The sequence below is a fragment of the Fulmarus glacialis genome, unplaced genomic scaffold (assembly GCF_000690835.1).
Source record: "Fulmarus glacialis isolate BGI_N327 unplaced genomic scaffold, ASM69083v1 scaffold33429, whole genome shotgun sequence".
Taxonomy (NCBI): Eukaryota; Metazoa; Chordata; class Aves; order Procellariiformes; family Procellariidae; genus Fulmarus; species Fulmarus glacialis.
The window spans coordinates 1-21,916 of record NW_009235820.1 but is presented as its reverse complement, the minus strand read 5'-3'; the positions used below and the strand labels follow the sequence as shown (position 1 = coordinate 21,916).

Genomic DNA, 21,916 nt, shown 5'->3' with positions numbered 1-21,916 from the left:
CATGAAACAACACTGTAGTCCTAATATTTACAAGTTTTATTTATAGGTCATATCTTGTGATCACCATCTCTACCCTCAAAACAGAAAGAGCTTCACAGAATATCAGGCATACACCAGAAGAGATTTAAATAAAAATTTGTTTTACCTTAGTTGCTGTATAAGATCTTCACCTTCTTTTATGACATTGACTGTAACCTGCAGAGTGGTCTGTTGTTGTTGACCAAAACGTTTAATCAGGTCTTGGACAGCCTCCACAGACTCAGCATAGACATCATCAAGCAGTTCTTTCTGTAACTCTTCAAGCCATGTCCACAGCTAAAGGAGAGGGGAAAAAAAAGAAACTTAAGCCCCAGGATCAGGCAGTCGCTATTCCAAATCAATCTCCTTGGACAAGAGAAAACAGACTGAGGTAAGGGGGAGAAACAGGATTTGTTTCTCTTCATAGAAAAATCCCATCCTCAATTTAATGAAAACGAGCCTTTGTTTCAAATAAGGTTTTCGCTTCTTCGAAATACCAGGAAAGCTTTATCCGTGTTGCTAAGTCACTCTTTCTTTCCCGTTTTCCTTCTACAGTACTAAGCATATCCGATTGAGCAGCACAGAGTTCATAGCGAGAATCCCATCTGCAGCTCTGCGAGAGAGTCCCTGGGAGGGAAATGCTATGGCAACACTCCCCAAGAGAAGGGAGGGAGGAAGGAAGGAAGGAAGGAAGGAAGGAAGGGAGATGTTTTGTAGCCACCATCAAATTTACACTGCCAGGCTGACACATGCACACAGATAACATAACACTTTTCAGTGGCCTTCAAAAAAAATGAAAAAGAAAAGGGCATTTCAGAAAACAAAATACAGAGAGAAATCAGATGTGAGAAGTTATTTTTCTATCATGATCTCTACAGCTATGGTGTTTACCCTCTTGATCTCAATTTCGCCCTATTACAACAAAAAATCATCACAAGTAATTCCACCATTTAATTCAACGTTTCCCTCCCCCACTTAACATGTGCACGTATTCCTGTTCAGAACTGCCCACGCATTGCAGCTTATGGAAAAATCCATAGGTATATACTAGCTAGGTATCACTACTGGTCACTTGATCCCTACTGTGTTCTTTTCCATAATTTCATGAGGCAAGCTGTTGCATCCTAAGTTCCATGTGAAAATTATTCATTAACAAACCATCAGCCATCTATTGTGCAACTGATAAAAATGGTGCTTGAAGAGAGGGAGCACGGCTGTCTGCTGCAGCACTCCTGTGAGCCGCACTAACAGCCCAACGAAACAGCTACTCTCACAGGAAGCATTCAAACCGGGTCGCTCCTCCCTATTTTACCATCAAATCCCAAACCCTGCGATTCCAAGAACACGGATTAGACTTTGTTTTTTATCCTGAAAGACGAACTCTGTTCTGATTGAAAGTATTAAGATCTTTTGACTACATTTTAATCTCTGCCTTTATACATTTTAGAGATACAAATAGGCTTTACTAACTTTGAACATAATTAAAAGGTTAACATAGTTAAAATACAGACAGTAAGCAACTGGCTTAATTTCAAAAGACAGGAAAACAAATGTTTTATTTATTTGCTTAACATTTTCTACAGAAATACCCATTTCATGCTGCTGTTTCTATAATGTCCTGATCATAAAGGTTTCCTAACTACCAATGGAGCTACATTAAAATAAAAGATTCAATGAAGGATTCTAGATTTTGATTAATCGGTTCCTTTGAAGCTTTACTTTAAAAGCAAATGCTAGTTTTTATATCTTAGAGCCTTACATGCCTCCTGAGGTAGGTTTTGAGTTAACCAAGCTATAGGCTAAATTTTCACTAACTGGGAAGAATTAATGACATTTAACCAGACTCTTTTCTACAAATCTACTAGCCCCCCAAACGGAACTGCCTATTCATACATACTGTGTTATTCTGACTACTCATATGCTTCAAAGACAATGCCTGTCACAGATTTGAATGCAACTCCATAGTCGTAAACACCACAAGCTCAAGCCACAGCAGTCTTTCTTATTAAAAGGAGCACAAATCAATAGAACTTAGCAAGTAGGTCAAAAGCACTCATCAACATTCATTCTAGCATAACACAATGCAGCATCCAAATTTTTTTTTTTCCCCCAAATGCATACTTAGGAATACAAATTTCACTTTGAGACAAATGAAACTTAAGAGCAAGAAGCCTGACAATACAACCTGAAAACTTTACTCAGTTTTGAATGCCCAGTGGACATGTTTAGCTTATGAAGCTTATGCCTGAACCATAATAATAGGACACCGTGTTAGAGATCTTCCAAGTGAGCTGGTGCGTACACACAACCAGTGCAGCTTGCCACTGTGCAAATATATTCGAGTGTAACACTTTGTTGTTGACTGCAGATCTCATGCGTTTGGTGCTAGTTGGAAGAGCTCTACCTCACACTTACTGAGCTGTCTACAAAAGGCCCAATTTTCAGAGACATTTATTACACACAAACTGCAATTAAAGCCATTTTGAGTCTCTTGGACTATATCAAGCTTGCCCCTTGGCTCCTTTACAAGCACCTGCACTGTGGCTGAAGGCAGGTCGAAGAACCGCTTCAATTTTTTCCAATATGTCTTTTGCAGCTGGGTTGTGTCTCACCTGTACAAGGGACACCTCACCTCTGCATTTCTTATTCTTCACATACGTTTCAGCCACTTCTATAACTGGGTGGAGAACACCTGGCAGGAACAACAAAACTTAAAGTATTGGGCTGGTGATGTACTGTGCATGTGAATACTTCCCTTAAAGCTCACCCTGGATGCTGGAGACCAAGCCAACATAGAAAAAGCAGACTTTTCCTTCTATGTAGCCAGTTCAAAGCAACACCACCTGCCTAGAGCAGAAAGACATGGGCACTAGCACAACAGAGTGTTATGCTGACTGGCTTAGTGCCTGGTCAGCACGGCATGACTGTAAACATGGTATCTTGCCCCCAACGTTCCAAAGAGCTACACTGCATTTGCCTACTTCATTAGCTGACTCGCCCACTGCTTGGGCAGGAAGAACATTTTACAAATGTGCAGAAAGAGAAGGATAGTAGTTAGTATGCATTACTTGCCGAGCTGCGATTCATACGCTGTTGAAAGTGGAACAATTTAAGCCATTTCTGAAGTGACTAAACAGCTCTGTCACACTTCCACAGCAAAAGTTACTCTAATACGTTACCACATAAGCTTTTTATACTTCTCTGCTAAGTTTCTGACAAACAGCTTCCCCTCAAAATAATCTTGATGTTTATACACAAAAGTTAGAACAAAGCCAACACTGATGAACAGAACTGCCAGGTTATTAAAGCTGGATAGAAATTCATGCAATTTACTGAGAGGAACTTAATTCGTAACGGGTGGCAATAGCCAGCTGGCTTGTATACAGCTTTAAAACCAGAATGAGCACTGGCTATACTGGAAATTACATGAATTACCTTGTTTTCAGATACAAAACTAAGAATGAAGACAGTACAAGGTTGCACAGCAAAGCCAAAAGAAAGCAACCAGTTTACAGTGAGGGGTGAACAGAGAGTAGAGCTTACCCATACATGTTCAGCAGTGCAGAACTACAGATTTTATAGTGCAATGATTTTCTGAGGTAACGCATTATTCCATAAAAGAGAGCTTGGCAACAAAAATCCAGTGGGGAAAAAAACCCCAAACTAACTTGTCATTAAAAACCTACTAACTTTCTCTCAGTGTGAACTTTTGAGCAACTTCCAGGCATCTTTTTTTTTCCATTCTCTGTAAAACAAGCAGCACGAAGATCCCTAAACAAACCACTGCGTCCTGTGACCTCAGTAAGAAGGTCACATTTATCCAGCGGCAAGACAGGTCTAACGTACAGTGAGAAAACTCAGTCCAGTCACAGAAGGAGGTTCTTCTGCTCTTTTCATCTGCTCTTCACATCTTATCAGAATTAAAATTGAAGAGGGAAATCAAATTCTGAATCCCTGATAGGCAAATGTTTCACACAGCAGATTTTTTTTCTTGATCTAAATATAGCACAGACTAAGAAACATCTGCTTGAATGAGCCTGCATCCTGTGCTACCTCTTTCCTAAATTCTTGGGAGCATGCCATTAGTCACTGAGACAGTATTATTTTAATTGTCTGCAACATCCTGGAAGTTTCAGTGTTTCCATCATGGGCCTCTATCCATTTAAGTCCCATCCCTGCGATCTCCTGAAAGACTGCAGCTAAATAACACCCTACAGTATTTTGCCAAATATAACTAGAGAACAATTATTTTTGAGTAAATACCTTCCCAAGTGCACAGAGTTATTTTATTAGGGTAAAATATCTGTCAGTCTCTTTTGCAATTTATTTTATTTTTCATTTTTATAATAATGGCTTTTGGATGTTCAGTCAGCCTTTTCAGCAGGGTAAGACAAAGACAGACACACAGTTTCTGCATTTAAAAACTGCCAATTCCTCTTTTCGGCCCCTGCCCCCCAGCACAGTGTTGCAGTATGTGTATCACCACAGCCAGTTGTTGAAGGAGCTATTATTTGTACAGGGCCAAATGTTGCAATAGCATTCCCTAACAAGTATATCTGGGCATAGAAGGGGGCTGATGTATTTGTGTCTGCCTTTAAGCTTTGGCTTTCAGGAAATGCAGTGGACAAAAACTGCATCTTTTTAAAAACAAAAAACATAAGATGTTAAATCCCCAGGAGTTTGTCTTCCAGGGTCTGTCAGTGACATTTAAGATACTAAATGCATGCATATTTTTTGAAAATTACATTTATTTATCTTTAAAAGCTTCAAATATCCCTACCTATTCTACAATTATAATGGAATCAATTTCCTATTCAGAATAAATTCATCCTTGAAGCAAAACCAAGTTTCTCACATCTTCCTAAAATTACGTCAACTAATAGTACCCTGTTACCATTCATCCCATTTCTTAACTGAGCAAGGAAAAAAAAACGTCTATATCATAGCTTCACAAAGCTTAAAGGCCTACTTCTGCCTCACTTCTCTCAAGCACTTAGTGCTATTTCAGTAAAGCTTGGACTTAAATTTGGTCCCTTTTTTCCAAGTAAAGTAGCTACCAGTATAGAAAAACTCACAAGAGAAAATCTGTGCTGGGTAACTGGATTCCAGTCCTACCAGACCAGTAAATCACAAGACACTTCAGTGTACTGCCACTGAATGTGTTTCTCTTATTTCAAATTTAAGAACAGTCCTCCTCAACTCTCGGATTCAAGACGACGGGCGTATCGAAGTACTGACCAAAGATTGCACTTCATATATTTTGCCAGACCCATCACACTGAGCATTGCTGTGCTATAATGACACGATAAAAATACCAGAGATGCACAAAAGCCCAAGGGACAGAGCCTTCACATTTTGATGGGGGCATCCAAAAGCTGCTCTGCTGCCTGGAAAGGGTATGCAGAGGAGAGAGCAGCCTTATTATGACATCCACATTTAAGCTGTAGACCACCAGCACAGAAGACTCAAACACTCAAGAGTGACAGGCAACCAGAAGAGCAGGCCTGTCACCTCAGGGTCCACCCTGGGATGAAACAAATGAAAGGCTGCGCGGATGGACACCCTTCCATACTGGAAAATACAAAGGAGGGCATATTTCTGGCAGCGAGTTGTGAGACAAAGCGAGACCGTTATCAACAAGCTTTTTTGAATTAAATACACATGCCTCATAGCTAGATATGAATGAATCGGCAGCATTATGGCCAGAGCAAGACCTCCTCAGTCTTCCCATGCACTGGCACCCTCAAAACGATACCATCTTACTTCAACAGCTTGCACAGACTACTGTTTCATTACTTTTGTTCAGGAACAGCGAGGTTTTGTATTTGAAATCTCAGCCAATTCCACTTCCTTTTTCTTTGTTTCAACCTCAGTCTGTTCTGCTGTAAAGTTGAGTTTGAGTAAGACAAAAAAAAAAAAGAGATCTAGCAACACCATTAAGCATATTGTGTATACATAAAAAGTGCTCTGAGCTATTTTATAAGCAACTTGTCAGAATACACACAAAAGGTTATATGCAAAAAGCCAACAGGCTCTTAAAGAGATCATTCTCTTCCACATACATTCAGCCCTGATCTGTATTCCCACACTTGACTCCATTTAGGAAAATATCTGTTGCTCTACTTTGGCACTACTACAAACACCTGGCTTGGCCAGGATTTCAGTCTTCCCACTCATAGATGCTGAGGGAGCCATTTCAGAGAGAGTGTGTGTGTATGTGTGTCTGTATGTATGCGTATGGAAGAATTTTAATTCACACCAAAATCCCATTCATCTCTAACCTGGCGACAGATTTCACAGCAAAGACTACCGTGACTCTTGCTCCTAATGTTTTGCACACAACCTTTTATGATAGCTGTTTATTTAGGAAACGTATCTTTTCTCTGTGCAATTTTTTTCTCACCTTGTCCTTCCCCATATTATTAAATGTCAAAAGGCACAAAAGCCATAAGGGATTCGCTGTCTTGCAATGGTCAACCGTTTCAGATGTTCAGTTGCTTTTAATCCATCCTCAGGCTGGGAACCTGCCAGGACACAGTACTTTCAATGCAAAGATTCTGATAGGGATATTTATGGTCCCAAACACTTTTAAAGCTCGCCAGTGCATGGCTTAACTTCAGTACATCACTTACTGAAAAATTTGGCTTATAGATTGAAATTTCTCACTGTTTGCTTGGGAGCTAAAAATCAATATTCACAACCATACAAACTTAAAACTAGTAGTAACTTAACAGCATGGAATCACTATTTTTATATATAGCAAACAACTGATTTTCTTGGATCACCATTAAGCCGAATGAGTAATAGCGGTACCATTACAAAACATCATGTTTCTGGCTTCCCTGAATACATCCTTTTTTTCCCCCAATGAGAAATGTGGTCTATTGAGGTTAGCCTATGAGGAGTCTGAGACCTTGTATGTTGTTTTCTGATGTTTGTAAGCCACAGGGAGCTCTACCAGCTTGTAACCACCTGGCTACAGAACTTCTGGAAATGTTAAAGACAGCCAGCATTTCCAATGTGCAGCGTAACAGGCTGCCGCACGCATACTACACAGTTGCTCTGTGCACAGGTATAGCAAAAGTCTATTACTTCCAGGACGTGTCAAGCTGATCTATTGCTTTTGTGGCAAGCATGCTGCTTCTGAAAGCAGAAACTGTGCTGATTTACTAAGCATGAACAGAGTAACAGTACTGTGCAGACACTGCAGGGCTGATGCTTCCCAGAGAAGCTGGGAAAAGTTTCAGGCAAATTCTGTGTGAAGTATAAAGGTTATGTAAAGCTACAGGGGAGAAGTAGTATTGGAATGCTCTCATCCAGATGAGGAGCATTCATTCAACGTGAAGTATTTCTGGGAAAAAGAATAAAACACAACAAAACATCCTACTTCAGAAAATCAAGGGATTAAATGGATATCGGAGCGAGATTTCAAAGCCTCAAAACAGCCAGCAACTCAGATTACCAGCTTTTCTCAGCTTTGTGGCTCCCTCCAAGCTGTCACACACAAACTGCGTTTTTATTCTTCATGCCTATTTTTTAGACCAGGAAAACACAAAAAAGATACAAGAAACAAAATTCACCCTGAATACTTGAAGGGCAAAACGCATTGGTGGTGCTTTGTTTTGTTTTGATTTGTTTGGTTGGTTTTTTGGTGGTGTGTTTTTGGTTTTTTTAAAAACAACTGAAACACCTCCTTTTGGTTCAACAACTAGCATGTTATCCCACTACTTGAATTCCTCTCTTCACCAGCTAAGCATGGACATTAATTTCTTCACTCCACCATGTAGCAGAAAGGCTACAGGCTTACTTTCTACATCCTGCAGGAGAAATGCAATTCTCCTGCCAACAAAGCACAGATGACTTTCAGGTTTAGGGCATTTTTATCTTCCATCTGCTTTGTGATGCCTTCTCAGCACCACACGCATGTTTGATAACAAACAACATGAAAACGGATCACAATACAGAAAGCACAAGACAGCTTTGAGCTTGCTATTTCTTTGCACCTTAACCAAAGGACTAGTCTACTAAATATGAACCACCTGCCTCACTCTCTCATCTATATTTTTAAGTAGAAAGCAAATAAATAAAAAGATAGTCTTGCTTACATAAGTAAGTACTCTTTTTAATTTTCCTTGTTTTATTAGGTATAGAGGTCAGCCAATGACAAAAACAAAAAAATCAACATGTGTACATCAGCCACAGTACCTTTCCCCCAAAGTCTAGGCTGCAAAGAGGCTGCCATGGTAACAGCCATGTGCACTTACAGGGTCACAATAATATCCATTTTCCCAAAGAAATAAATCAAGATACAGAATATCTTTTTTTCCCAATAAAACATTATTATCTAGGGGAGCAGTGGCAACATTCCAGCACATCTGGATCAGTCTCCCAGAATTACTCAACAGTGACTCACAGATCAGTCTGCCTTTCATTTTTTTGGATTTTTTAAAGCCCTTTCCTTGCAAATCCTTTTACGGTATCCATCTTTCATCACTATAACCAACTGTATCCATTTAAATACCATTCCAGCTGCTCTTCTTAATGCTAAGAAAAACAGGTAATGAAGAAATCTATAGAAACAATGAACATGTTTCAGCAGCTGACTGCTCCTGTGCTTCATTACAGTTAATGGAACAGCACTATGTGCTTGAGAAAAGTGAAACAAAAAAGTCACCCCCTAAGAATAGCTTATGATACAGCATTTATGTTTTGTTTAAACAAGCAGTGTCCTGGGAGAATAGCAGCAAGGAAGCATCTAACAGAAAACTGATGGGGGAGCTATGTACTCGCGTCTAGAGCTAAGTAGTAATTAAATCCTGACCCCCCTCAAAGGCCAACTGCCTTCTGCGTTTGTTTCAGGTGCAAAACAGATGTTTCACATACAAAAAACTCCCACCCTTATCCTCTAACAAGGTTTTGCTGAAGAAGCTACTTTGAATACTATACTTCCCCACCGAACAGCTCATTTCTTGACGTAGGGTGAAGGGAAGGAAGACACATACTCTGACATGCTGTGATCCAGAAACCTTTCATATTTTCACCTAGTTTGAGCAGTGAGAAGATTTAACATGAGCTCTAAACAGAAAACAAGTGATCTACAGTTGTCGAAATTTGCCACTACCTTTAACCAAAACCTCTTACTGAAGTCCTTATTCTTGCTCTAGCCTATTCCACCCTCTCCCATAAGCTTATAAATTCATTATGACCTGTGTTCTGAATTGGAGCAGAAAACTGATTCGGCTGAAAATTGTTTGGCCAAATTTTCTTTTTCCTGATGTATCTGTTCAACCTTTGAAGGAGACTAAAAATTGCAAACATGAGGCAAATCACTGTCATTATCAGATAAGCTCTTTAGGTTGTGAAGAGCCATCAACATACAAGATCAAAACACAATGTGTAAAACAGAGAAAGAAAACAGTGTCTCTCTGGGCAGTAGGGTTGCCTTAAGTAGCCCTTTGCTTCTGCCACGCGTTTCAGTATCCTGAACCATGTGTCTGACAACTCAGTTAACTGCACTGGAGAGCTGGTTGGATAAAAAAACCAAACCAAAACCAAAATCAAACCCCACAAAAGTGCACAGTATCTCCTCCTGCAACACTGTCTTTTAGCTGTATCAGTTCCCTGATCTGACCCTCCCCCCCGTGACTGAACAAGCATGCATACTTGCACAACAAAGGAGGTAGAAGCTGCTCCTGAAAGTAAAAAAACTAAAAAAATAAAATAATCAATTAAAAAAAAAATCCATAAACAAAACACCACTCTACCCCAGCCCCCAATTAGCAGTGAATTGAAACCAAAACTCATCATACAGTAAGGGTTCATGACTTGCTATGGCAAGGTTCTAACAATAAAAGTAACATTGGTCAGTATCAATTTTAAGGCTTAAAGTTATGACCATGACTTAGCAGCAGTTTTACCTCTTTAACATGAGTGTGAAAGGACACAGACATGTCCAGAAGGATCTTGCGTTGCTCCACACGTCTAACAAAATCCTGTATCCGGTCTTCGAGCTGATGGGCAGCTTGATAAATTTCCTCCGGGTCACACTCCCCAGTCTGAGCAAGCTGTTCAGCTGCTTCTAGAAGCTTATCTGCATTGGTATACGTGTTCTGTAGAGAAGTAAGTTAGTTTCACAGGATTACATGAACGAAAATTCAGTCAGTATATTTTAAAGCCACTCAACTAACGAAAACAAAAAGACAAAGGTCCTTGGAATGCATTTTTCTTTCTTCTTTTTTTAAAGTTAGTAGAATATAATGTCACTAAAGTTTTTTTATATTTCTAGATACTTTTTCATTTAACTGTGAATAAATTCATTCCTTAGCTCCTTATTTATGTCTATTCAAATGTCTCCTCAATCCCAAACTTGGGAGCCTATTTATTCTTCCTTGGAATTAGTATTTTATATTCACAAATAGAATAAAGATCAGCCTAAATTAAATGTCTAATGACTTGCAAACTGGCTTATTTCAACACTGGAAAAATCACTACAGTGAAGGCCAGAAGACTTTCGAAATGTGTATTACTAGAGGTAAGAAAGTCCTAGCTGCTGCTAGAGACATTTAGCATCAAATTGACGCATCCAGCAGGAAAGTGGAAAGCGACCAGGCACAGAAGGAGAAAATTTCTCTCCATCCTTACAGAAGTGAGGTATCCAAAATTCATGTGTCAAATGTGAAACAGCAGCAACAGAGGAAGGTTTAGAAGTCATCTATAGCTGAGTGTCAGAGGGGAATATTGTCCCAATATGTCACAGGATTAAAAAAGGCACATCAACAGTTCCTGGGTCACAGCACAAAACAGAATGGGAGAAGTCTGGTACCTGATGTGCTGAGAGTGCTACAGTCCAGAGAAGAGAGAGGTGTTTAAGAACTCTTAAAGCTTAGAACTTGCAGCCTGCATCTATATCTTCCTCATTAATTCAAAACAGGACTGATTCCAAACATTTGCTGTAATTCAGGTGCTCTTTTTGAGCCTAAACTTGGGCTTTCATGCCTTAGAATGGTTCTCAAAACAGACTCATCAAGAAAGCATAGAAGGATGTTAACCTCTGGAGAAAACAGATTGAAGCCAAGTCTACTAAAGCAGCTTTATGTATGTCACCACATCAGGTCTCCTGATAAGTCTGCACCACAGACTATAAAAAAAAAAAATTATTGACAATAAACTACACCTTTCTCTTCTCCCTCCTGCCCTTCCATCTTCTCCCAACCTTAATTACATCACGTAAAAACACTGTTTGCCAAGATAAATTAAGGCTATGCAAATGTGCTTTTCTCTGCCATAAATATAGTATCACGCCTCTAATTAACATTATAATAGCCACAAAAGTTAAATCTGAGCCTGGCCCTAAAACTCAACTAAGGGGCAGGAAATAAAAGCTCTCCTCCAGGGTCTCAAGCGAATTACCAGGCAAGCCCAGGACAGATTACATGACTCAGTGCAGCTTTAATATATTTGGGGGGAGTTCCCCCTTCATTTATTATGATCTGTTTATGTAAGGAGTTCAATCCATGCTGCTCCTTGATTTTGACTTATGTGCAGCTTAGCCATTCCTTAACCTTCAGCCTTTTAATTGCACAGAGAGGTAGAGAACTCCTCCCCAGTTTCCCTGGGAAAGCCTGCAGAGACTAACATAAGCCTACCCTTTTCAGTGGGGAGCGCACTACTCAACGCTCCAGATCACTGGCTCAGGCCATGCTGGCCCAGAACACACTCTGATCTGTGCTTTGGTGTTTTGATTTCCACAGTTTCAGCTCACACGTGTTCAAGAGGCAAGGCTGAAGAGCCTTAAGGCACTCCTTGAACAACAACTACTTCATCAACCCAGAGAGCCACACCCAGCTGCAGATGGCTGAAACAGAAGTTTCCCATTTTAATGAAAACTTTATCTCACATATGAAGCATTGTTTATGAATTCCAGGAGTACCTTCAGCATAACACAGGCCCAGGCACATCAGACTTCTCTTTCTGTAAACTGGATGGTGAACTGCCTATACTTAGAAATGATCACAACCTAGGTGCTGCTTCAAAAGAGGCTGCAATTCTCAAACCTTAACAGCAGACAATGCCTTATCACTAAAATTTCTCTTCCAAATAGAGTCGAAATATAATATAAATATTTATTTTGGTAGATAATAACTGCCCTTTGGAATAGAAATCGCAGCAAACAGGCACGCTGTACTAACTACTGCCTTTCCCAATTCTCTCCTTACTTCTAAACAACGCTTGGAGGGAAAAAAGTAGTAAGGATTTTGAAAATGTTGGTCCCAAGGGACCACCAGTTAGAAAACAGAAGATTAAACAGAAAGAACAGGAGCTCTCCCTTGAAGCTGCGTACGCCAGTCTCCTAAACTGACAAAGGAGCCTTCACGGTGACAAATTCAACAGAGTTTTGAAACAGATTAACAGTTCCTCAGAATTTCTCCACTTAGCACACCTTCTCCAAATCCCAGGGAAAAAGAATCAGCCTGGTAAGAGCTTTAGGAAGTCCTCTAGTCCATCCGTCTGTGCCTCAAGGTGCGATTCTCCAAAATGCTGAAAGACTCCCCATAACAGAGTTTACCACCTTCCCTAACAACATATCCCATCACTTTCCTAGTCTTCCTGTTGAGAAACCTTCTCTACATATTCTCCAGAAAAAACAAACACCGTATTTTTAGAAAGCATATGAAGTGACACATTACAGAAAAGTCAAAGGTTAAATTTAAGAGACTAGTGCAGAAATGAGTACTACTGCCAATAAATACAGCAACAGAAATGAGTGGAGATATGGACTGATTTTCATACAAACTGGAGTTTATTGCACTATGGAGGGGGAAGAGAGACACACATGGATGGAGGGAGATTAACAGAGGTATACAAATCATTAAAGGTAAAGAAAATGAAGATAGATTACTCACTAAATACAGTGGATGCTATCATGTTTAAGCATCAGACAACACACTTAAAATGAAAAAGCAAAAGTACTTTTCATCTATGGAGCAATTAAATTGCATAACTCATTGCCACAGGATCTGGCATACATTTCAAGAGCATAAATAGAAAAGTAGCTATCCTAATTAAGGGAAGAAAAGTCCATCAGTGATTATTAAACACTGGTTCTCATGCGTCCTTCAGTTACAGACATCAAATAAGCCTAGACAACTGGGAGGTTAAAGGTAACTTTTTACACATACAGGCCCTTTTCTTTATGCATCTGGCAATGGTCACAAGATAATGTAAGACATGGACCTTTAGTTTGATGTATTACAGCCATTTATGGGTACAGTAAAGTGAAGAACCAGTTCAAATGCAGAAACTTTTTTACAGCCTTAAAGGAGGTGGTAATGGGTAGTGGTAGGGAAATAAGTGTATTCAAACGAGGTTTGAAAGTATCTTTCTTGTACATCTCTTGCACCAAGCTGATTTGAGTTCTTTACTCAGATGCAGTCTGCAGATGGAGAAAAAACACTTATCTGTGTATGAAGATTTCACTAATTAATTCTTGCCATACAGCTTTCACGTTTTTTGAATGTAGGCTACTGTGAAAAAGCAGACATCGATCATAGTTGAAACAGGACAAGCTGGCTTAGAATTTCATACAAAAATGCGTAGGGAAGTACACCCATACTACTGATCTGCATCCAGCGCTTCTAAGCTGAAAATCTGTGCCTGCAAGTGAGTCAGTTATGTCGAAATTTGGAGTCCTGACACTTTGATTAAATGATCTCACGGATACAAAGATGATCATGGGGAGAGGGGAAAAAAGAAAGGAAAAAAAAAAGATAGGTAGAAAGTGAACTGGATGGGCTTCATATGGAAAGAGCAATACTCAATTTTCCAATAGTGGGTCCAAGTCAACATGCGTATGTGTAGCGTGAATGTCAATACATCAGAATTTGGGGAGGATTATTATCCGGCTGAGTTTTGACTATCTAGTGCAGTGGTAACAAGAAGTGCCAAATAAAGAGAAACAAGTCTTCATTTCACATTAATTGTAAAGTGAATAATTTGTGAGCCCATGGCCCATTGACTCTGGAACAACTTTTCTATCTTACACACAGCTTATTTTAACATCTCTTTGAATGCTGCTGAGAAATTGGCACCTCATTCACATTAAAAAAAAAAATGAGGGAGGAAGCAGAAGGGAAGAAGAAAAAATAATAATTTTAGCTCCTCTCAAAATCAGAAGTTAGCCTTCGATCAGGAACATTTCAACATTACTTCTGGCTCCCTGCATTTGATAAAACAGTGCTACACCCCTGACAGTTCACTTGACGCTGCTTCCTCTCAACTTCTGACTAGAACTGACTGAAAACCCCTGATTATGCCTAGGGTCCTATTAAAAAAAAGAAAAGGCAACAGAACAAAACACAACAAAAAACAACAACAAAAACCCCAAACCAAAACACAACAAAGCCCTGGACCAACCAGAAATATAGGTAGAGAATAAATCAGCTGAAGGTTATTCATGCTTTAACAAGGACTCCAGATTGTTCTCTTGTACATAATCTTCCTTATAATTTTTTTTGAATGCCTTTTGGGGCCTGCTTACATTCAGTTTTAGAGCAAGTAAGAGGAACAACTCAGAGGGTGTGCCTCTCTTGGCAGTCACTACACATTCAAGAGTTAGAGATGAAGAAAAATACTTATTAGATCATTTTGTCCATCCTTCTGTCAGTAGAAGATAGTCCCCTGTAGTATATTTAACTTCTTTGACCAGTCTAAGTTTTCAGTATCTCCAGAAATAGAAATTCCACCCATCCCCTACAGAAATACTTTTAAAATCTAATAACATTCAGTTTTAGGAAGTTTTTGCTATGTATTTGCTTTACAACCTTCTACTTTAAAGTATAATGCAAATTAAGAAGATGCTTTTTTAACAGTTTACATCCACTAACAGTTCTACACACTTCATCCCCTTTGGTTACTCAAACATTTTTTTCTTCTTTGCTCAGATAACGCAGTATTAAGTATGAGCTCATTCAGGTTTTGTTAAGTGTCGTGCAGAAATAGATTCTTGCTTGTCTGACCCAGATAAATAAGTATTTCCACATGGAAAATATTACAGATTTTACCAAAAAATGAAGTATTAGGCATACATATGGAAAATCCAGCATGTGTATATACAAAACTAGCAACACTTATTATCTTGGAAAATTTTACAGGAAATCAATATTGAGGAAGCTCCCTGATGCTATTTCAAGTCCTCAGTCACTGGAGTGCTCTAAGACCATATTTACAATAAAATTTTATTAAGAGCTTAATCATCCACTACAGGCAATCTGTAAACACACTTCTGATGTCACTGCCGAGCTCCTGCATGTCACTTCAGAATTTTCTAATAATGCGTCTTCTGTTTTGATTGAAGGGACACTGTATCGACCCTACCTTAATGAGATTTTTCTTGATGAATCTTAGAGATGTTTACTCTTACCAATCATTAAGACTGGACAGACAGTGCATGTTGCTAATGGGGAGGATTCTAGCCTTCAGCTTCTCATGGGTTTTATTCACCTCACGCCCCCTTTTCAAGGCTGCCACCCAAACCAACTTTCTCTTTTTATACTCCCTGTAATCCTTAGTATCTCTATTTCTTTCGGCTTGACTCTTTTTCACAGAAAAGTGTGTTTTGAAGTTCTATCATCAGTTCCACTTAAGGCTAAAACTAGAGTCTTCCGATTGTAAAAGCATTGGTAACAGTGATTCAGAACAGGAGAGGATATACAAATTCAATTGTATTTAAAGGAAAACCCCAAAGCCAGTTTGCTGGCTTACCTGGTTTCTTAGGAGTCTCCCCCTTCCCCCCCCCTCCTCAGTCTGTTGTGGGGATTTGGGAGCTCCCCAAGCTTAAAATCAGGAAGCAGGGCTTTCAATTCATCTCCATCCTCTCTTACAGGCTGAACAAAAGTTTAAATCCTAGAACCCCATGGAATTAAGTAACTTTAAAAGGAGATCTTTCATTCTTCTGCAAATCAACATTTGAAAGCATGCTTTTGAAAATAATAATAATAAATAATAACAGCAGCAGCAGCTCTGTTGGGCTTTAAGCCTCCCACTCTCTGTAGGGCTGTGGAAGTTTGCCTTTTCTTATTGAAGCTGGAGCGCAAAGGAGAAATGAAATAAAAGCTTGCAACAGAAACAAAATAGTCCATTCTTGGAACTGAATTTTTTGTAGTGGAGCTCCCTCTGCCCAGCCCTTCAGTGCCAGAGCAGGAATTTTTCATGTATTTCCATGACAAATATACAGTCCTTCATGTAATTGTTTTTACCTGCGCAACCTCTTCAAAGTCTTCATGGCGTTTCTGCAAAGCTCTAGCCCGATGCAGGGATTTTCCCACTCCAGTATGTTTGCTAAGAAAAGCTTCTCCATGGTTTTCAATCCAATCCAACACCTGTGGTACAGAAGAGAGACACACAAAAACTCTGAGTGGATGTACTGAATGTTGCAATGAAAAGACAACTATTCAAGAAACTAAGAAGCTGTAAAGGGACCATTTATAAGGAACTGTACTGTTGGATTAAAACACAGCCATTGAAGGACATTAATTACATCTCATTAACTTTTCTCAAGGCAATAACTAGCTCAAACTAGCTAAATCGTATGATTTAAGATTCTATGTTTATTGTGAAGCCTACCAAGGACAACCTCATTTCTACACATTCATCAATTTGACAGTAATCTGATGCAAGTGGCTAGACCCCTTGTGAGGGTCTCTTTGTAATCCGTTTATGCCTTCAGCTGACATTTTTCTGTAATGTAACACTAATGGAGTTTGCACATTCCCCAACAATGCTGGTGAAGTTTTATTTTAGATGAGAAGTCGCTTCTCCTACTACATATTATTATGTCAAGAAGAAAGATTCAGTAGTAGAATTTCTAACACAATAAAATTGAGTTGAAGTCATTATGAGATGAATGACAATGTCTGCATTCAGAGCATATGAAGGATTTTGCCCCAATTCTGAAGAAGCATCTCCTCAAAACATCACATAAACACAGTTGTGTATTGTAAATTTTATAGCTGAAAAAGTGAGGAACGAAAGACATTTTAAAGACATTAAAGCTTCTACCACAATGATGGGGCTGACAGCTTTATAAATAGTAAAAACTGTACAAGTAATTAGTTCCTGCCAGTTAACACAAAAGATTACTGCACACATACCAAGTTTCTGATGAGTGAATGAACAAAAACATCTGGTCTCTCTCCAAACTAATACATCTTAGTCATATCTTAACTCATTCATTAGCTAACATGCATACTGTATTTAATTCTTTGGAAGATACTCAGAGGTTCAAGAATGCTGTTCAGAACTAAAGACAACTGCATACAAGCAATCTTCTTAAACCAGCTAACCATTTTTATACAGTATTTATGTAGTGGTGTGGAATACTTTACCTAATGTTTATCTCCAGCATTCTTTTTTCTTTAAAACCTGAGTATTTTGTTTCGTTTTGAATATACCCGCCAGAAACCTGTACCTTATCTCTCCTTATCTACTAGTAGATAAGGAGATTTTACTCTGACTCCTGAAGTTGGGTGAGGTTTTCTTCCCCTTTTCCCTTTAATTTGACACTTAGTGTAACTAAAGAGAAAGACTTTTTTTTTCTTTTTTGCTTCCAAACAGAGTTGAGAATCATTCCTGCAACATCACTCATGGCTACATTCAATACACATGTAATCCCACACACTATTCCCACACAAAACATCCATGCTTTCCTCAGTAGACAGAATGAAATCATCTGGTGTGATTTTCTCATTTATCTTGACTGTTAGAATGTTCTTTGGTTTGCAAACTCTCTCCTACTGGACATTTCCAAACAGCAAACAATCCCATAACACCACATAATACAGCCATCTCAAATCACCAACACTTATGTAGTGTTTGTTTTTCCTAGTAAATATTGCCAAAAGAATATTACTGTGTTTTAGGTCAATGTACTTTTTCATTTGCTTCTTTCAAGGGAAAGTATTGATCAGAGAAGGTAGAATGAGGAGCCAAACATGGCCTCAGTTATCTATAAAGTTTGCATTACCAATGCTTTTGACTAGTTTCAGGAGACTACTCTGCTTTTCTCACTATAAAAAGAGCTAAAGAAAGACATGTTTGCATGAGAGAATTAGACTGGACTCTGGAGACTACTAACAATTATAAGCTAACAAATGAAATCAACAGCAAAATCTATCCTAGAAAGCATGGAATGAAAAGCAGAAAAGAGAATGATTTTTGCTCCAAATAATGCTCAGTAACTTCTCAAGAGAAGAAATTGTCATAGAAATCCAGTATACAGATCATAACACAAACCAGTCAACTAGAGAAACATTGCTGCCTCTAAGTGAAATCAGTATGAATACAAGTCTTATTAGTGCTCAGCCTTCTTACCTTGATTCTTAATAAAACTGAGGAAGCACTCTTTATTTGGGAATTTCACAGCAGGTGAAAGCAGAGTCAAAATTAAGGTATGCTCTTGCCCGTCAGTGAGCACTTTTGCATACCCCACTTCGACCAAAGGACAATACCATTAGCTGGTACTGATATTAGCCATTTAGCAAACTGAAATGATGCATTTTCTTCCTCTTCCTGGGAGAGGTCAGAGTTACAGAAGCCATCATACCAGTGCACTGAGGATTTGCCTACTAATACTAAAAGCACATGGAATTCACTCCAGTAGTTCAGCAATACATAGAAATTTAAGAGGCTCAATACTTCTCAGTATTGATAATCCTCCACTGCAGCAAGTTGCTTTAATGATGCAATTAAGCTCTAACTGCAGTCTCAGCAGAACCATCGTTATGCCCAATATAGAATCTAGAAAAAAATGCTTATTCTTAAAACACCAATACTGAACATATGATAGAAGAAACTACTATAGAAAGATGGCTTCATCTTGACAAATTCATTGCTTGTGGCTGTAAAAGATGTGTTTTGTATATCCTGTTTGCAGAAAAAAACAATCTGATCTTTTCCAGACTCAACATGCTCATTTTCACCAGTATTCCCCACATCATTATCCAGCCCTTACCCTCCCACCCTTAGCTAGTTTGCACACTCTCACTTTTCTGATGGCCACCACTTACTTGGTGCTGACCTAACATTCAGAAGGGGAAGAAGGAAATCTCTGCCTTTCTAATCTTCAGATAGTTAAAATGTGGAAATACTCTCTCCTGAAAAGAACCATTTCACACTGGAACCACCTCCAAAATCCACACAGGGATCACTCAGTGAAATCAGTATTACTTTGATGCTGATCAAGTAGCAAGCATTCTTGGCCCACCCGCCATTAGTCAAGGCTGAAACAAGTGACTGTTACAACAAAAACTTGGATGGAGTCTTTGCAGCAGGCAGATCAAGGAAGGAGCAGCAGCACATTTATCCAGAACGAACAGAGAAGACACCCAAGGTCAGCGAGGACCTAATAAATGTATGTTTTGGAAAAAAACTACTACAAGTATGTTTTACTAATCTCTGGCTTGCAAGCCATCAGGAGTGCTTTTCAGGCCCAAAGACTCTCACTGTAGGAATGTCAGCAGTATCACTCTACCAGAAACATTATCTTTATATTCAATTTTGACCTTTCATGGCTTAGGAGCAGAAAACCCCACGTTGCTATTAAAACTCTGCTATATTGCTTCGTATTAGAACTGCCAGAGCCAGCTTCGCTTCTTTACTGAGGTGAAAGGCTTGCGTACATTACCTGCTTGGTAAGCTCGTTACTTCTTAAGCATAAAATTATACTTTTATTAGCATGTTTTACACTAGAGGGATTATTTTCAACAATTGAATGACAATAACCTGACTTTCACTTAAAAAAAAAAAGAAACAAAATCCAAAAAAACCCCCACCCTCTTTTTTGGCGTTAATATACAAACTAACCAGGAACTAGATCTCCTGGCATGTTTCTGCTAAGGTGAAACTCAGAATTCTGTTCATTTTAAGACTGTCATAGGTTTTCACATTTCAAATTTGCTGTAAATCACATCTTAACTACTGTTTTTAATATTTCATGTGCTACCTTCCTTACTACTTGCTCCAAGAAATGAGCAGATGATTCTTGGTATACATAGCAAGCACCACAGTGTTTTTGTTGATTTGGAAAGCTCCACTAGAAACATTTTCCCAATACTGAACATTCGAGACAGAGGGGAAAAAAACCCCAAACAAACCAACCAGTTTTCTAAGGTGGAAGTAACACAAAATGAAGTACCAGCTCAACACAGCCAGTTCCCTCTCCAACTCAGCTCTGTCACTCACGTAACACTTCCATGAACTGATTTATTTCATTAATCCAGGAGAAAACTATGCCAGCAGAGGGAAGAAGAGGAAATCACAGATTCACGCTGAAGGACAGTTATAGATTCACTTACAATGCACTTGCTTGCTTGCCACTATGTGCAATTATCTATAAGGAGTGGAAGAGAGCTGCACTTAGTTTATTTTGACGTGAAAAAAAAAAATCCATTTAACTTTACTGAAAATAATTTAAAAAGGTTTTCATGCTAGTTTCTAAATCATGCTAGATAATCTTAATTGAATTTTTTAAGGTTTGAACAAGGAACTAAGAAGCCCAAGAGAATGTGCAAATGAAAACTAAAGTATTTCAGAAAGTTGGTTTGGAGCTCTACATAAACCACTCCAGAATTGTCTTGGATATAAATTTAACCCGTACCTTAAACCCAAGTAATTTCATGCACTGAATGGTGTCAATGATAATTCAATTGAAGAGGTAACATTTCTCAGATAAATTACATGATCTGATAAGGTTGTTTTGTTTTTGTTTTGCATGAAAAAAGAATCTTTATTATTCAAGATCACTTTTTTCCCTGATGGATTTTCGAAGTTGAGAGCACTACAATCTGCCAAAGCAAGGCTATTCCAGGGAAATACCATTATGTGCTTGCCATTATCTTTAAGGCATCTGCTCCTGGCAACTATTAGATTAATTTGTCTGGTATGGATGTTGAATTATCATTGTCTTACAGCATGATCTGCACTGAAATGAAAGTATGGAAAGTTGTTTTACAAAAGGGAATATTAACCACAATTCACATTGTGATTCACAAGGCGGTACCCAAAATACAGCAGTATCTCAAAGTTAAGTTAAAGTAACATAACAAGAGCTATACTTCCACATGCAACATTTTAGAAGCCTCCAACGTGGATGTTAATGGCCATTACAGGGATAAACCAAAGGACAATCCAGTCTCTGGAAGTGGTAACTACTGAATATTAAGGAAAGGGCTTAGGAACATGGCAAGCAGGGGCTGCATCTCTGTACGTAAGATATAGTTTGAAATCTAAAGTGGTTGATAAAGATGTGCATTAGCACCAAAGGCCGCAGCTTCAAATTGTCAAGAGGATATCTTGGTATCTTAATGCAAGATCTGCCTTGCAAAGCATACAGAGAAACCAGAGGCATAAACAGGAAAAAAGAAATTTCTCCAACCAGTAGGTAAGGCATGTACTGAATAATAAGCCTAGATGGATTAACCCTCTTGAGCCAATCGGTTCATACCGAAAACTTCTGGTATACTCACAATCCATATGCGTGATTTGAATAACACATTCCTGATACTGGAAGTTATAAAAATAGATAAAGTTGTCTACTTCGTTGTTTTCAAACCTGTGACTATTTGATGTTAAATGCACCAGTTCTAGGGGCTGACAGATCTCATTCAGAGAAGGAAAATCCAGTTTCTTGATGAAGAACCTGGTGGTGACTCTACAATGACTTGAGCCTAATGAAGGGTTATTTGCCAACTTCAAAGAACAAAGCAGTTGCAGAGCTAACTCCTCCACTCTGAGAGCCATGACTTAGGAATAAGCAGAAAACGAGAATTTTATACAAACATTTTATGACTCGCAAGATATGACTCCTTGATGTGACTCTCAAGAAGAGTACAGGGATCTCGTTACG

The 21,916-nt window shown here is 38.8% G+C and overlaps 1 protein-coding gene across 1 annotated transcript in view; it reads right to left on the bottom strand.

Moving 5' to 3' along the window:
• The window catches only part of LOC104082894 (triple functional domain protein-like), a gene marked incomplete at both ends in the record, with an annotated part of 53,332 nt that extends 36,894 nt beyond the window's left edge, over nucleotides 1-16,438 (bottom strand). Inside the window, 3 exon segments of the mRNA XM_009586163.1 lie at nucleotides 146-315; nucleotides 9,936-10,127; nucleotides 16,272-16,438. Of these exon segments, the coding sequence (XP_009584458.1) occupies nucleotides 146-315; nucleotides 9,936-10,127; nucleotides 16,272-16,438 (529 nt within the window).
• Nucleotides 16,439-21,916: the final 5,478 nt, after the last annotated feature.